The 17,043-nt window shown below is 41.4% G+C and overlaps 1 protein-coding gene across 7 annotated transcripts in view; it reads right to left on the bottom strand.

Moving 5' to 3' along the window:
- Positions 1–17,043, bottom strand: part of A1CF (APOBEC1 complementation factor) — a 61,465-nt gene that overhangs the window by 27,213 nt on the left and 17,209 nt on the right. For 5 of the 7 annotated variants that reach the window (XM_006121474.5, XM_006121476.5, XM_006121477.5 and 2 more), the window contains 4 exons: positions 14,937–15,071; positions 10,966–11,096; positions 8,327–8,565; positions 4,858–5,022 (listed from right to left, as the gene is read on the bottom strand). In XM_006121474.5, coding sequence (XP_006121536.2) covers positions 4,858–5,022; positions 8,327–8,565; positions 10,966–11,096; positions 14,937–15,071 — 670 coding nt within the window. Of the gene's footprint in view, positions 1–4,857; positions 5,023–8,326; positions 8,566–10,965; positions 11,097–14,449; positions 14,631–14,936; positions 15,072–17,043 lie in introns of those variants that run through there. The other 2 variants (XM_075935055.2, XM_014572724.4) reach the window with 2 other exon arrangements.

Raw genomic sequence — 17,043 nt, 5'->3', positions numbered from 1 at the left:
TCTCCCCCCCAAACTATCACACTTTTTCTCATCAGCACCTTCCTCACGCTGAGCTAACAGAAGGGAAGTCTTTTTAAACCAGTCTCAGCTGGTTCTTAATTGGATCCCAGGTGATCTGATTAGTCTGACTCCCCTGAGTCTGAAAGCCTCCAGGTGTTTTAATTGTCCTGATTGATTCTAGCATGTTCCTGATGGTCCTGGAACAGCCCATCTTAGTCTACCCTGGGAACAGGGACCTATTTAATCTGGGCTAATATATTTCCCTTCTATCACTCTCCCATAGCCCGACCTGGTCACACCTGTCTTCTCCAGACCCATTTCCTGGAAATGCACTTCTATTCTCTTCTGCTACTGAGACACATAGGCTATGTCTACACTGCAGGCTTCTTGTGCAAGAACTGTTTTGCACAAGAGTACTTGTGCAAAAGGTCTTCCATAAGAGTGCGTCCACACTGCCATGTGCTTTTGTGGAAGAGCATCCATGGCAGTGAGGATGCTCTCTTGCGCAAGAAAGCTCTGATAGCCATTTTAGCCATAGGGCTTTCTTGCACAAGAAACCTCTGTTGCCTGTCTACATTGCCTTCTTGTGGAAGAGTTCTTGTGCAAGAGGGATTATTCCTCATGGGGAAATGAATAACTCTTGCGCAAGAAGCCCTGTCTTCTGACGCTTTACTGTAAATTTACTTGCACAAGAATGAGCATGCAGTGTAGACGCTCTGCAAGTTTTTGCTCAAGAACACTTGTTCTTGCACAAAAAGCCTGCAGTGTAGACATAGCCTTATTGTCACAGATGCAGGTCCTGGAAAAAAAGTGGCACACGAATGCTAAGTTAGGATTTGTCTATACTTCAAATGCTACAGCAGCACAGCTGCAATATGGCAGTGCTTTAACATTGGTTGTATATGGGCTGGTACCAGTGGCAAGTTCTTAGTGGTACACAGTGCCAGCTCAAACAGGCTCACTTTCACCTCAGGTTCACATTGCCAGAGAAACTCTGTTCTTTGGATCCTTTGGTTTTAAGTCACCTGACCAAATAACTTCCATGATGTTAGCAAATACTGGATAGTCTATTTCTGGATTTAGGACTATGAGCATAAATTTGAAACATTAAATTCAGTGATGGGCCTCTCAGTCTTGATGTTGTGGCCTTAATTATACAGAGTTACTCCTGGGGGAGTTCTGCACCACTGTGTGAGTGCATGATTAATGAGCCATACAATGAGCCAAGCTTTTTTGCACAGAAAAAGGCTTGTGCTGGAAAGTTGCTGCAGTTCTACCTTTTGTCCACCAGAGGGTGCTGTGGCAATAGAAAAGAGTGTCAGCTTCCAGCCAGCTAGGGAAGAGAAAGAGCCGACCTTCTTCAAAGTGCCTGTTAGGCCAGGTCAGGAGACAGGGGGAGACAGACAGCATGCGGCTGCTGGGTGGGGTTCAGACAGTCTAGTGCAAGAGGACAGACTGGGGCAGAGGCTGAGTGGGAGTGGAGGTGCAGGGTTACATGGGGATGGGGGCGTGGGTATCTGAGTGGGAGTGGAGAGACACATGTGGGCAAGGGGTGCAAGGACACATGGGGATGGGGGCAGATGTGCCTACATGGGGGAAACTCCCTAACAGTTCCTCCCTGTCCCATAAAAATCCTGTTCCGTACTTTCCCCACCCATACTCAATAACCCTCCAAGTTCATATCTCGGCTTCTTCCCAGACATAGTAAATGAAAAACTTGCAAAAATATATCATTACAGAAAACACAGTTTACAAGCTTACATAAACCATTTTAGTCTCCATTTCCTTTGAGCAAATTTGGTTTAAGCACAAAATGATGGAATTTTATAGCTGCTTTAAGTGACCAGCAGTGAATAGAGCAACAGCCAACAGAGGGAGTTTGTCTGGGAAAAGTCTGAGAGGCGCTAAGGTGAATGTGGCATTGCCCGGGGGGGGGGGGGGGGGGGGGGGGGAGGGGACGGGGAAGGAGAGAGAGAGAAGGTGGTGGTGCTGTATTGTGAGTTGGTGAGGTCAGTATCTAAGGGCCAGTCTGACTATTTGTTTGACTGGTGCTAGTTGCAGGGACTGTTTGACCATGTGTTTGTCTGTTTGAAAAGTGTGAATTGGGAGTGCTTTGTTCCAGGTGGGTCTTGAGGGGCTGATTGGATTGGAGGCAAGGCTTTGAGCCAGGGCACCTGCTTTGAGTGAGTAGCCCTATATAAAAGGCAGCTGGCGCAAACTGAGTGGCAGCCAACAGAGGGAGTTTGCCTGGGAAATATCCAAGAGGCACTAAGGTAATTGAGGCATTAGGAGGTCTGTGTTGAGAGCTGGTGAGGTCAGAGCCTGCCTGTCTGTAACTATAAACCATTTTTAAAATAAGTTCTAATAGGTGAAAATGTCCTGGGACAAAATGAGATTAATAAGGGGTGGGGGAAGAAGCTGAAATTAAAAGGGTGTATTTAACAACTTCATGTTTGCTAAAATATTATACTGACGCATTCAAAAGACAAAAATGATTCATAAAGGAATATCTAATAGCTTTTTCAGCTGCAGCCTAATATGAAAAGAAATTTATGGAGTGGAGACAAAGCAGAAGAGTTATTAGGCTCTGTGATATATATATTTATACTTTAAGGAGAAATGTAACAGAAGTGAGGTAAATCACGAATGATTTAATCAGGATGAGCACAAGAAAGTAGCGGAGAGATTACTGTATTTCTTGGAGTGCTAAAATGCACTTTGCTATATAAAGTGGAATTTTCAAAAGCTTCTGAATGATTTAGGAACAAAACTCCCATTGAAATTCAATGGACTATGTGGTCAACTCACATAGACACTTTTGAAAATCCCACCCTGTATACTTTCAGGTATCTGTAATGGAAGCTATAAGGACAATATTAGTCTAATTTATGGATTGTATTTTATATAAACTTCTGTATTTTATTCATTTTTATGATGGGGAATTAAGCTTATAATTACATTCCTTGTGAGCCCTAGAATGGAAAACATAAGTGAATTAAATCCATCTTACTCCATGAGAAATATGAATGAACTTGCAGTGTGATGGGCAACTGGGAGAGGTTGGATCCATGCCTGGGAAATCAGGAATGCATCTCCTCCTGTCTCCCACTGGCCAGTCAGAGGGTGTTAAGATCTGAACCACTAACCCCTTTATTATTTTAACAGCTGTCTGGGTTTTTTTGAAGCATCTAGCTCCACAAAAGTTGCTCCTTAGAAACTTCCCTCTCCCTCTCTGTAGTTCTAGTATAGAAATACAGGTTGAACCTCCCTAAACTGGGACTCTTTGGTCTGGCAACATCTGTGGCCCGAAAGGCTGAGGAGAGTCTATCCTGAGTTATGGTTTATATGGTGGGAGCTCTGTAACCCCACATCAAACTCACTCAGATGCAGAGCTGGTCTTGGGGCGCGCAAGCCAGGCGGTTGCCCGGGGCTGCCATTTTCAGGGGGCTGCTGACAGAGCCAGCCTTATGGGGCAGGCTGCGACCACATTTTGGCCCAACCACCTGAATCCTCCCCCCAGGTTTCCCTGGTTACTTCCTGACCTTTTTTTTTTTTTTTTTTCACTTGACAAATTTTCAAGCTGGGTGGCTGCCTGGGGCTGCCAATTGGTTAGGACTGGCCATGCCCAGATGCCATAGACAGAGGAGGTGGGGGCATGTAGCCTCCTTCCCATGTTAATAGCCATGTGGTTTGTCACTTGAATCCCTCCCTATGCTATCTTTACTCAGCTACATGTCCTGGTCAAGTTATATACAGGTTTAAAGAGTCCAAGTGCTTTGTGATTCTTCAGTGTCCACATTTTATGGTAATGTTCATTATATAAAACCACTTTTCAGACGAGAATGGAAGCTTCAAAAGTCAACCAGTCATGGTGGGCAGGAGTACAGCAGCCATCCTGAATCACTATCTTTTCAACATTACTATTTTTTTGTAGAAAAATATTGAAGAGTCTGTCCCACTTACAGGCTGTGTCTAGACTGCATCCCTTTTCTGTAAAAGGGATGCAAATTAGACACATCGCAATTGCAAATGAAGCGGGGATTTAAATCCCCCTCGCTTCATTTGCATAAACATGGCTGCTGCTTTTTTCCAGCTCAGAGCTTTGCTGGAAAAAAGCACCAGTCTAGACGGGGATCTTTCGGAAAATAAAGCCTTTTCCGAAAGATCCCTTATTCCTCTTAAAATAAGGAATAAGGGATCTTTCGGAAAAGGCTTTATTTTCCAAAAGATCCCCGTCTAGACTAGCGCTTTTTTCCAGCAAAGCTCTGAGCCGGAAAAAAGCGGCAGCCATGTTTATGCAAATGAAGCTGGGGGGGATTTAAATCCCCGCTTCATTTGCAATTGTGATGTGTCTAATTTGCATCCCTTTTAGGGAAAAGGGATGCAGTCTAGACACAGCCACATAGTCTCACTCTCCTTGGAGGTAAGATCTACATAATGTTTAAAAAACTGCCCCAAAAGAACCTTTTTGAAGAAACTAAGTCACTAGAGAGCACAAACACATGTCACAACAGAAATAATTTTTACTAACGTAAAATTCTTAGGACTTCACATACACAATGTCAGTTGTGCTGTCAATTAGAAAACTAGCAGCTTACTGGATGATTTAATGCCAGCAGTGGCTGTTTTAGGAACTTAAGTTTGGTGAAAATTGTTTCTGCACTCCAAGGTTTTACAGGAGAAAAAGCTTATTTTATCTTTTATGTTGGTGTTCCGGCAATTTTAATATTTCAGAAAAACTGACCAACTACTGATAGTTTACTATAACTCTACAAGATCTAACTTAATGGACTTAAACCCTCAACTTAATGGACTTAAAACCTCAACTGCTAAAAAAACTACTTTGTCATTTTCTACCTGGCTTAATATTGTTGAATTCTTTCTCAATTGTCTCTTCAGTGGTTGAAAGCATAAGGTTTCGCACATAGAGGATTTTAACTGATGACATTGTATCTTCATCAACTTCAACTTCTGGTTCTGCCCAGTCCACAGCAATAGGATGTCCCCATAACTGAATCCTTCCTGCCAAAAGTAATACATAATTGGAAGAACCATTTTTCAGTTGGTTTCTTGGCATGTTGATATTTTGTATAAAATTATGCTATGGAGTAAAAGTAATAGAATGGCCTGATTATATGGGAGATCTAAAATGTCATGCTCAAACCAGTGGCACATATACCACGTGTATCCAAAAACAGATAGTCAGATATCCAGATTTAATTCTTTTAACACTACAAACATGCAGCATCCAACAAGGATGGAGAGAAAATATGGTACGGTCCTCAGACATTTTCTTCTATGGGCCTATTAGAGAGCACATGTAACATGATTCTCTTCCAAAAATCCCTTCCCTCCACTACTTGATTTCCAAAATGTTTATGCAGATGTTTGGAAAGGACTCCACAAATGACAGTGATTTTATAATTTAAGTAGGACATACACATTCTCAGAAATTTGATTTGTGTGCAGTGGCTTGACTCCCCCCCCCTCCCCCCCGTAGGATAGGAATAGCCAAAAATAAGGGAATGAGAAGTAATAAATGGTTATAAGGAGGGCCTTATGTGAGGGAAAGAAATCTTACTGACTTCACAGTGCATTGGATGAGTCCCTCAAGGAAAAATTGTAGCTTATTTGGGGAGAGGGGAGAGTGTGTGTGTGTGTGTGTGTGTGTGTGTGTGTGTATGTATTAAGGCTAAAAATCAGTGCAATGGCAGCATCATGAATCTCATGGCCATAGAAGGACCTTATTTTCTGCACAGTCTTGTCTTGGATTCATCCAGTAATATCATAGATCTTGTGAAAGTCAATGTTTTTTCACTGGCAATTGTAATGAGTTCAGCACACAAACTTTCTCCAGATAACAGTGGAAGTTATCACTGCAGTTTTGTCTTTCTAGAATATTTTTTTGTTTGACAAAATGGAAACAAATTTAAGGGGTTCTCCCTCTTTAACCAGCTGCATATGAACTTAAATTATGTTTACATGATAAAGTGAATACAGAGTAATAAAAAATGACTGTCTAGTACTTTACATCATAGGAAGATCTAGGAGCACTTTACAAACTCCATTTGACTCTCACATCACCTCTGAAGTATTATTCCAATTTGGTAATCGGGAAAACTTAGAGTAAGATTTAGACAAGGTCACACAGTGAGTGGCAGAGCTACTTAGAGTATCTTGAACTCTTAACCCCTATCTCCGTGCTGTTGTCACTATTCCACAATTCTGCCCAGTATCTCAAATTCAATATAAACATGTAACACTAAATATGTTGTAGTAGTGATAGTACCAAGATCTAGTTCTCTTTTCTGACTTGGAGTGCACACAACTTGAAGATCCAATGTTGATTATTAATAATGCATGATGACTGCCACATGATGTGTCATACACTAGCTGTACTCCTACAGGCCAGTTCTGTAAATTTATCTTGAGGACTGATAATTGAGTTGTTTCTTTTCACTTCAATCATTTTCACAAGTAATAGAGATTCCATAGGCCAATAATAAGCTACCTACATAACTCTACTGCTTTCATATTAGTCCCTTAGTAATACCTATACAAGCCCACTTAAATTTAATCACATCTCATGGCTAAATACTATGTAGTAAACTATGCTCCTATCTTCAAATGTAGCATGTAGTAAATTCTTATTTACAGATATTCCTTGCTTAATGTAAGTCTAGGCATAAATGCAATTCCTTAGTAGAGATCTCTTCCTTAGGCTTCAGTTACAAAAGCATCCCTCTTTGGGAAAATGCTTAAGCACATTCCTAAAGCTACCTGTGTTCATAACTACTTTACTGAATAAGGGCCGAGGATCATATACTCCAAATTCTGCAAGGTCCAGAGTACCATTGATTCCTTATGTAATTAATGGCAGTCCCCAAACTTCTGGATTAGGGCCCATAAATATTTCCACATTCAGCAATCTCCCCCACCATCCTGGGAGGAAAATATGTTCTTTAATGCAACATAAAATCCTTGTAAAATAGATGTCACCAGTACAAATAATGATAAATGGAGTTTATCAGAGATGAATTTCAGTAGAGATTGACCAATTTGTACTTTTTTCCTGAAGGGAGCCTAGCACACCTCTTCGAACTAAGAAAATGGCTTAGCAGGGCTAATTCCACTACACAATCTACTGTATTATGGAGGTTAATTTGACCTGTATGAACTGTAAAAGTATTGTCTTTTCCTTTCGATTCTGATATATGTATGCATTGGGTGTGTGTGTTTTATATAAAGGTAATTTCATAAAATGAATGTATCTGTAATTAGACAGAAATCAAATCAGGAATACGAGATTAAATTCCTGACTCAGTAAATAATTGATCTGTTCTCAGGCCAGTCACTTAATTCATTATGAAATAAACAAATACAAGGGACTCTACTAGTGGAAAGTAGCAGTACTCATGTGGCGTAAAAATAATGCACAGGTCCAAATTCAGTCCAGGAGACTCTGCAAATAGATAGCATAGAACCTGAGTTGGGGCCTTAGGAGTTGTAAGTTCAGCAAACATGCCTTTCCTTCTTTCAGGGGGCCTGCAACCTGCTAGCACTGCCCAAGAGAGGGGGGGTCAATTGCTGGGGGACGGTCAGCTAACATCAGTGTAACTCCTGAAGTGCTGTGTAAATGCCAGCTGCAATGATGATGATTATGTATCATGTTTGTTATGGTTGTGCCTAAGGACCAACCAAGAATGTGCAAACAAAGTAGTAGACAGTCTATTCTTCTAAGAATTTTCAAATATATATAGATAGGCTATGCACAGGAAGAAGAAAAGTGTGTAACACAGAAGCAGTGTTAACCATGTGATGGTGGCAAACATCATATCAGGCTTTGAATTAGAGTAGAACAGGCTAGGTTATTTTTAATTATGATTTTTCTGAGTGAAAATGCCCTTCCAAAATCAAAACTTTCAGTTTGCCCCCAAATCTCAATTTTTTTCCATTGGGAAAATCTAAACAATAGCTCTCCAGTTGATACAACTTTCTAGGGGGGCTACCAAGGCTGAGCTCCCTGACTTTGCTCTCACCGTGTTTGTGCAAGTTCTGGGACCAGTCAGCCAGCTAGGGACTCAGCCTTCCCTCCTTGGCCCCCTCTAGGGCTGGAGAGGCTAAGCATCTCTCTCTGCCTGGCTGGCCCCAGACCTGGGGAGAAGTGACGAACATCAGTGGCTGGGCTTTCTGCCTCTCCAGCAGGCGGGCAGCAGGAAGTAGGAAAGTTGAAAATTACATTATTTACTGTTGGTTTCTTTAGTGCTAAATGACCTTGCAAAACTCCATAGTGAAGGAAACGGCACAAACAACACTGCAGACAAACCTGGTAGCAGTTTTCTTCTTGCCATTGCTGCTGCTCGATGACTTTCATACTCCACAAAAGCAAAGCCACGGTTTTTTGTTTTGTCTGCTGCACTGGGATATACAATGACATCAATGACTCCGTCAGTGACCTTCTTCATCTCTGCTAAAATTTCTTCTCTCTTCTTGTTTTTAGGGATTCCTCCTACAAACAAACGGCAGTTGTCTACACTGGCACAAACTCCTAGGAGTCGTCCATTCCTGCATACAAACAACAGTTCCAGTTTGTAATGAATCAGGCTCAGTTCTTTCAGAAATCATAGGTTGCATCTTCCCCCCAAATACCCCACTGTTTAAAATATATCAATCAGGTCCCTCCATGTAAGTGGTGTACTCCATGCAGGATGCAGTCAGCAATCTTTCCAGACAGAAAGAACTATAATCAGAATTGTGAATGTTCACACACCCACAAACTTGAAGGTGAAATTGGAGCTGCGGGTAGGCATCTGTTTTGACAATCTATTGCTCAGAAGCAATTTGAGACTTCGGAAGAAATACATTTCCATTGTTACTTTCACTTCCTACGTCTTTATCCCACAAGTGTATCATTAATGAACACATGGTGAAGAACTGTGTTTCGCTAATATGATGCAGACTGTGACTTACAATCATGTTCACCATTGTGTTAGCTAAGGGAAATCACAGTTAGCCTGTGAGTCAGCACAATTGGAATTTGTGGAACAACCTTTTTCTCCCTCACTTGCTCCAGTATGCAAGATTAAGGCGATAGGGAGTGCTGGTCCTTATTCTCTCTGAGTGCTTCCTGCTTTTCTCTGTGCTCCACACAGAGTCCAAGGGCATGAAGACTTCTTCATTCATTCCCATTTCACCATCTATTGTTACCCAGCCCCTCTGGAGGACTTTTGAGGATTCCTTCTCTCCAAGCCTTTAAAAGACTCTTCATTTCTTGGACAGCCTCCAAATTCAATTACCACTCAGTCTTATATAATACATCAGAAAGTCCAACCCCTTAGGATGTTGATCTACTCATACTCTGTGATGATACCAAACTGCTCAAGATAGTTAAGACCAAAGCAGACTGTGTTGCGCTTCAAAAAGATCTCACCAAACTAAGTGATTGGGCAACAAATTGGCAAGTGAAATGTAATGCTGATAAATGTAAAGTAATGCACATTGGAAAAAATAATCCCAACTATATATACACAACATAATGGGGACTAATTTGGTTACAACTACTGTACTCAAGAGAGATTTTGGAGCCATTGTGGATAGTTCTCTGAAAACATCCACTCAGTGTGCAGCGGCAGTCAAAAAAGCAAATAGAATGTTAGGAGACATTAAAAAAGGGATAGAGAATAAGATGGAAAATATCTTATTGCCGTTATATAAAACCATGGTACACCCACATCATGAATACTGCGTACAGATGAGGTCGCCTCACCTCAAAAAAGCTATATTGGCATTGGCAAAGGTTCAGAAAAGGGCAACAAAAATGATTAGGGATTTGGAACAGATCGCATATGAAGAGAGATTAAAAAGACTTGGACTTTTCAGCTTGGTAAAGAGGGGGGATATGATAGAGGTCTATAAAATCATGACTGGTATGGAAAGTGAATAAGGAAAAGTCATTTACTAATTCCCACAATAAAAGAACTAGGGGTGACCAAATGAAATTAATAGGCGGCAGGTTTAAAACAAACAAAAGGATGTTTTTTTTCACTCAGCACATAATCAACCTGTGGAGCTCCTTGCCAGAGGATGCGGTGAAGGCTAGGATTTTAACATGGTTCAAAAAAGAGCTAGATCGATTCCTGGAGATTACATCCATCAAAGGCAATTAGTCAGGATGGGTAGGAATGGTATCCCTTAGCATCTGTTTCTCTGGAAGCGGGTGACAGTGAGAGGAGGAATCATATGAGAATTACATGTTGTGATCCTTCCCTCTGTGGCATCTGGTATTAGCCACTGTCAGCAGACAGGATACTAGGCTAGATAGATCTTTGGTCTGACCCAGTATGGCTGTTCTTAGGTGAACCTAAGAAGCACCCCCTGCCCACTCCACAATTCCCCACAAAGCACAGGAGGGGCTCGTCAACAGCTCTTCCTGCTCCCCAGGAGCTAAAATAGGATTATCAGTAGAGCTGATCTGGAATTCTTCATCAATATAAATTTTTATTAGAAAATGCAGATTTGTCAAAATGAAAACTTACAGGAGAGAGATGGTTTGAGAGATTTTCAAGTAAAAACTGTTAAATTTGTTCACATTCTTAAAATATTTCATTTTCACCCTTTATTAATTGAAAGTTCAAACCAGAAAATTTGAAATTACTTTTTATTTTGAAATGTAAGCTAATCTCAACTAAAGGAAAGAGTCAAAATAAAAAGTTATGAAATTACCAAAAGAACATTTCTATAGATCTATCTGTTTTTTAAATGATTCATCGAGAAATTTCCAACTAACTAATTATAAGTGTCTTTTTGTCAATAGGAAAAGTGACTGATTGTAGTGTGGATGGTGTCATTTTTAAGGTTTAAATAACTATACAGACATTTTGCAGGCCATAGGAAAACTTCAGCGTATAATAAAACAGTAATAATTTTTTTATTGCAAATGTATACAGACATACCAGTCATGCTTACCTGATTTCATAATTATTCAGTTGCTTGATTGCATTCCTAGCCTCCTGTTTATTAGCGAATGTTACAAAGGCATATCCCCTATTGTTTCCATTGAAGTCCATCATCATTCTCATTTCATAGATTTTACCAATCTATAAATGACAAGAAAAATCAATAAGCCAAGGAAACTTTTCCCCAACAGCACAAGCTATTTACACCAAGCTAGTCATTTCCCTCTCTCTCATGTGCGTGCCACTTCAGAGTTGTTTGAACATCTCCATCAATGTGATTATCAGCCAGAATCTATTTTACTTGATAACAGTTTTCTGACCCAGGAATGAAGTCAGAATAAATAAAGGCAACATATGTTAAGTGACAGATAGGGCTGACTTAGCAAGGCAGCCCTCTCTTTAGCAAGGTAACTGACTGCTATTCACACCAGCTGGCAACACAGTACCAGAGTGCCAATACGTGCTTCCAGAACTTTAATAGGCAGTTGTCACAGTAATGACTGTTGCATGGATTGCCCTTTGTTTTTAAATATTTAATTTTGTGTTCTAAAAGAAAGGGACTGGAAACTCCAAAGTCACACAGAATCAGCCTGTTCTCAAAGTAAAAGAACAAGACACTGAGTCCAAGGGTGCAACCCACTTGACCAAACTCTTCTGTGCCACTTTGGTGGGAGTTTTCTTTTTCCATATGGAATAAAGGCGGGCAGAGAAGACTACTGAGAAGATAGGAGTGCTGCAGAAGGCTCAAGAGAAACTATGGGAAAGTTTTCATACATGAGAAAGGGAGGGCATGGTACGTGCACACCTGCCCTCATACGACTATTATTATCCAGTACCTCACGTGCTAAGCACTTTACAAAAAATAAGACACAACGGCTACGTCTACACTGGCCCCTCTTCCGGAAGGGGCATGTAAATTTCACGAGTCGTCGTAGGGAAATCCGCGGGGGATTTAAATATCCCCCGCGGCATTTAAATAAAAATGTCCGCCGCTTTTTTCCAGCTTTTAAAAAAGCCGGAAAAGAGCGTCTAGACTGGCCCCGATCCTCCGGAAAAAGTGCCTTTGAAGTAGGAATAAGACCCTCCGGAAAAGGGCACTTTTTCCGGAGGATCGAGGCAGTCTAGACGCTCTTTTCCGGCTTTTTTAAAAGCCGGAAAAAAGCGGCGGACATTTTTATTTAAATGCCGCGGGGGATATTTAAATCCCCCGCGGATTTCCCTACGACGACTCGTGAAATTTACATGCCCCTTCCGGAAGAGGGGCTAGTGTAGACGTAGCCAACGTGAAATCCTGCCCCCACCCGAAGTCAATGGAAGTTTTATCATTGATTTCAGTGAAGCCAGGAGTTCACTTATGTTGTCCCTGATTCAGGGAGCATATAATCTCATTTTGGAGCTCATGCAGCAAAGAGTAGGGATAAAAAAATGAAGAGGCAGGAAGCAGAAGAATTACAGTAATATATTTATGTGGTGACTTAGGTTAATTATATGATTGTGTTGCTGGCACTACTTTTAAACTACAGCCTGCTTGTGTGTGCAAAAAATGCGAGTGCCTGCCTGCCAATTCATGCTCAGTTACTGAGGCTGCATAAGCATAGCAGCAAAGGCTGGGTATAAACTCTGGTGTTTCATGATACAGTAGGGGGGCCATCAGACAGAATAGGACACGTTAAGGACTCTACACACCACCTGCTAGGATCTGGAAGGAGTCACTAAAGGATCATGCTGCTCCTTCCACCTGATTATGGGAGGAATGCTATTCCCATAATCGGGTGGGTGCATAACTGTCTGGATAACCACCTTGAGTAGTTATTAACAGTTCACAGTCATGCTGGACGGGCATCACAAGTGGAGTTCTGCAGGGTTCTTTTTGGGACCAGTTCTGTTCAATATCTTCATCAATGATTTAGATATTGGCATAGAGAGTGTGATTATTAAGTTTGCAGATGATACCAAACTCGGGGGGGTTGCAAGTGCTTTGGAAGATAGTATCAAAATGATCTAGACAAACCAAAGAAATGGTCAGAGGTAAACAGAATGAATTTTGATAAGGACAAATACAAAGTATTCCACTTAGGTGTGAAACTGATTGTTCCTTCCTACGGAATGGGAAGTGATTGTCTAGGAAGGTGTACTGGAAAAAGGGATTTAGGGATCATAGTAGACCACAAGTTAAATATGAATCAACGGTGTGATGCTGCTGCAAAAAAAGTGAACATGATTCCGTGATGCGTTAACAGTAGTGTTGTGAGCAAGACACAAAAAGTCATTCTTCTACTCTATTCTGCGCTGATTAGGCCTCAGTTGGAGTATTATGTCCAGTTCTGGCCACCACATTTGAAGAAAGATGTGGAGAAATTGGAAAAGGTCCAGATAAGAGCAACAGAAATTATTAAAAGTCTAGAAAATGCAACCTATAGGGAAGACAGAAAGAATTGGGTTTGTTTAGTTTAGAAAAGAGAAGACTGAGAGGGGACCTGAAAGCAATTTTCAACTATCTAAAAGAGTGTCACAAGGAGGAGGGAGAAAGGTTGTTCCCCTTCACCTCTGAGGACAGGACAAGAAGCACTGGGCTTAAATTGAAGCAAGGGAGGTTTAGGTTGGACATCAGGAAAAATTTCCTAACCGTCAGTAGGGCTGCCAGGTGTCCAGTAGTCTAGCTCTGTCCAGTAAAAAAAAACAACAGAAAATACTGGACACGTGCAATGTCCGGTATTTTCTGATTTTTCCAGCTGCGCACCGGATGGAAGCCTGGCGTGGGCGGGGGGAGCGGCTGGAAGGCTGGGCCACGACCGGTGCTGGGAGCCTGTGATTTGCCCAGAAGCCTTGCATGGGTGGGGGGTGTGGCTGGGAGTCCCAACCACTTCCCCCGCCCCCGCCAGGTTCTGCGAAATCACAGGATCCCAGTGCTGATCATGGCCCCGCCTCCCAGCCTGGGAGTCCCAGCTGGTACGCAGGGCCATGATCGCCATTCAGGGCACATCAGAAGCCTACCGGGGGCAGGGAAGTGGCTGGGAGGCGGGACACGATCGACGCTGGGAGTTCTCTACAATCATTTCAGCTGCAGGATAAAAACGAGTTCTTCTAAATTCTTCTATAGCCTTAGCTTTAGAGGAATAGAAAACAATAAAAATAGAAGTAATTGTGCAAATGTGCATGCTGAGCCTCTTTACATAGAGATGGTGCAGGATGAAGACTTTTTATTATAAAGTTGAGTATTAAACATAGCATGTGTGGTCGTGGCAGTGTTTTTTGGTTGTTTTTGCTCAACAAATTTTTAGCCCGTGTGTCCAGTATTTTTTTGGGAGACCATCTGGCAACCCTAACTGTCAGGGTGGTTAAACTCTGGAATAAATTGCCTAGGGGGATTGTGGAATCTCTATCGCTGAAGATATTTAAGAGCAGGTTAGACAGACACCAGTCAGGTATGACCTAGACAGTGCTTAGTCCTGCCATGGGGGCAGGGGACTGGACTTAATGACCTTTTGAGGTACCTTCCAGTTCTTTGATTCTATGATTACATGCTTTCTCTGCCCAATGCTCCTGGATGCATTTTGCTTGTATTGGCACAGTGTGCATGCAGCAAGCCTCAGAGCACCTCTGCTCAGTATTTCTGCATTATACCCTCACATTCTCAGAGTTCCAGACCAGTATAGGCATACAGCTGAGCCCTGTAACAGAAAGTGAGACTCAGAATAGCTGAGCCTTGCAACAGAAAGTAGAACTTGGAACACGTTTAGGTAACCGGAGCAAATGATACAGTAGCCTCATTCATCACAGAAGTACTATGGGCTATACATCTAAGAATGTCCCCACACAAAAGAATAGTTGCTAAAGTTAGTATTAGAGTTTTATATGCATTTCAATTTTCTATTTGTTAGGTCATGTATGAGGCCATTGGAAAGGCAGTTTTTTTTCGTTTTAGGAGGAACATGTCGTATGGCGCACGAGGAGGGAAATCTCTTCAATATAAAACATTACTTTTTCACATAATGGGATAAGTTCATCTTCAAAAAGGTCTCGGGGTAATTTCCCAATGAAAATCTCACAACCCCTCTCTGGTGGTGGGGCGTCCCAACCGGGTGGTGGACCTCCATACTTTCTTTGTCCATTTTCCTGTAGCAAAGAAAAAAACCATGTATTTTCAAATAAATGGACAGACATCTCTCAAAATTGACTTGCTAGTTGCTCTAACTTTTGTATAGACTTATCTCTATAACTGGGCCTTTCTTTCCTATCCTTTCCCAGCTTGACTGCTCTACTCACACTAGTGTCCTCTCTGTCCTTTCATAATATCCTGATTCAGTAATATCCTTTTCAGCTCTTTCCATCTGAAACCATGTCTCTGTGAAGCTCTCCCCCATTGAGACCTAATTCAGTGTCCTATGAAGTCACTCAATATTTGCTATATTACCTACCTTGCTTTAGTTAAAGTTTTAAACTATGTGGATAGGCCCTAGTCAAATACTAGCTTTCTGCTATGGTAGTGTTTACTATAACAATGTATTGGACAAGAATGCCAGTCTGCCATAGTCTAAAACAACAAAAAATCCTTTTTGCTCAACAAAATATCCTTGGTGTTCCTCATAAAAAAATTGTTTGATGTTCCTCGGTCTTAAAAAGTTCAAGAAACACCACTTTATGAGCTTCAGAAAGCAACCATGTGTCCTAATCCAGCTCCATTGCAGTCAATAAAAAAAAATCTCCCACTGATTTAAAAAAGAACATGATCAGCTCCTAATGCCTTATCTAGAGTACATGGTGGAGTGCCGCTGCAGCGATCATTAACCATCTGCTGATTTATTGTGTGCTTAGATGTGATAAATTGATCTCCGAGCACACTCCTGTCAATGCTGGCACTCCACCAAGATGAGAAGAATGGCTGGCATCAACGAGAGAGTAGCCTCTGCTAACCTTACTGCGGGCAAGATGCTGAGGTGAGTATGTCGATTTAGGCTATGCTATTTGTATAGCTGAAATAGATCGATGGCACTGATTAGTGCAATCAAGGCCATCGTATTCCTTCTGCCGCGTCTAATGGCAGTTTCCTGATGTGCTGGAGTGAGGACCAGTTTCTACTGTAGACAATTTCTCTGAAAGTCACAAGCAACATATAGTAGAGTATTGGAGAGATGAGTGTCTTGACCTCAGTTATTTCAGGCAACACTTTTTCAAATGTTTGAGTTGTCTTAAAGTCAACATCAAGCAGCTTTTCTAAACCTGACATGTAAGGTGCACACAGCAAATAATATGTTAGTTTTGGTTCTAACCTAGTTGTGCTTTCATCAAAAGTACAAATTTTCACAATCTGCCTACAGCGCAAACATTTATTAATGATTACATTTGTACTGGATTTTGGAAGTTAATTGTGAACTCCTTACTGTACAGAATAAAGCAGAGATGAGCTTACACATGTGTTCCTGGAAGAATTAGGTTTTCAGGAGGTATTTGGAAGAGGAGAGGATGGGACTTTCACTTGACTACAGCACTGTCAACACAATGAGTTCCTGCATGACAAGCCAGTGTACTGTATATTTATACCATAATTAGCTGCGTAGATAAGCCCAAATTCTATAGTCATGTTCCCTGAAGTCATTTCAACCCTAAAGAGAAAACCATTGCAAGCTCCTTTCATAGGAAGGAAATCCAACAACATGAAATTGAATAGCATATAGTGGGGAAAACTCATTAGGTATATAAGCGAAGATGGATCAAGAAGTCTCTTCCAGCCTACTGTCTATGAATTATCATTTTGACAGATGTAGTAGTAAGTTATCCAATATTACTCATATCATAAACATTTTCATCATAATGGGAGAAACATAGCAATACTTCATGCAGGAGTGAATTCCTGTAGAATCAAAACTTGAAAACATTGAAGCTGGCAACATTAAATGCCACTTCTCTGTCCCTGAAGGTATAATTCAGCTGAGTGATGCCCGTGTAACCCACTCATGGGGGCTACGTCTACACTGCAGGCTTCTTGCACAATAATTTTTTGCGGAAGAGACCTTTTGCAAAAAATTCTTGAGCAAGAGAGCGTTCAGCCTGCCATGTGCTTTTGTGCAAAAGCGTCCACACTGCCTTG

The sequence above is a fragment of the Pelodiscus sinensis genome, chromosome 8 (assembly GCF_052426305.1).
Source record: "Pelodiscus sinensis isolate ZL-2025 chromosome 8, ASM5242630v1, whole genome shotgun sequence".
Classification (NCBI taxonomy): domain Eukaryota; kingdom Metazoa; phylum Chordata; order Testudines; family Trionychidae; genus Pelodiscus; species Pelodiscus sinensis.
The sequence above is the reverse complement of the archived record's forward strand: the minus strand, read 5'-3'. Positions and strand labels throughout refer to the sequence as shown.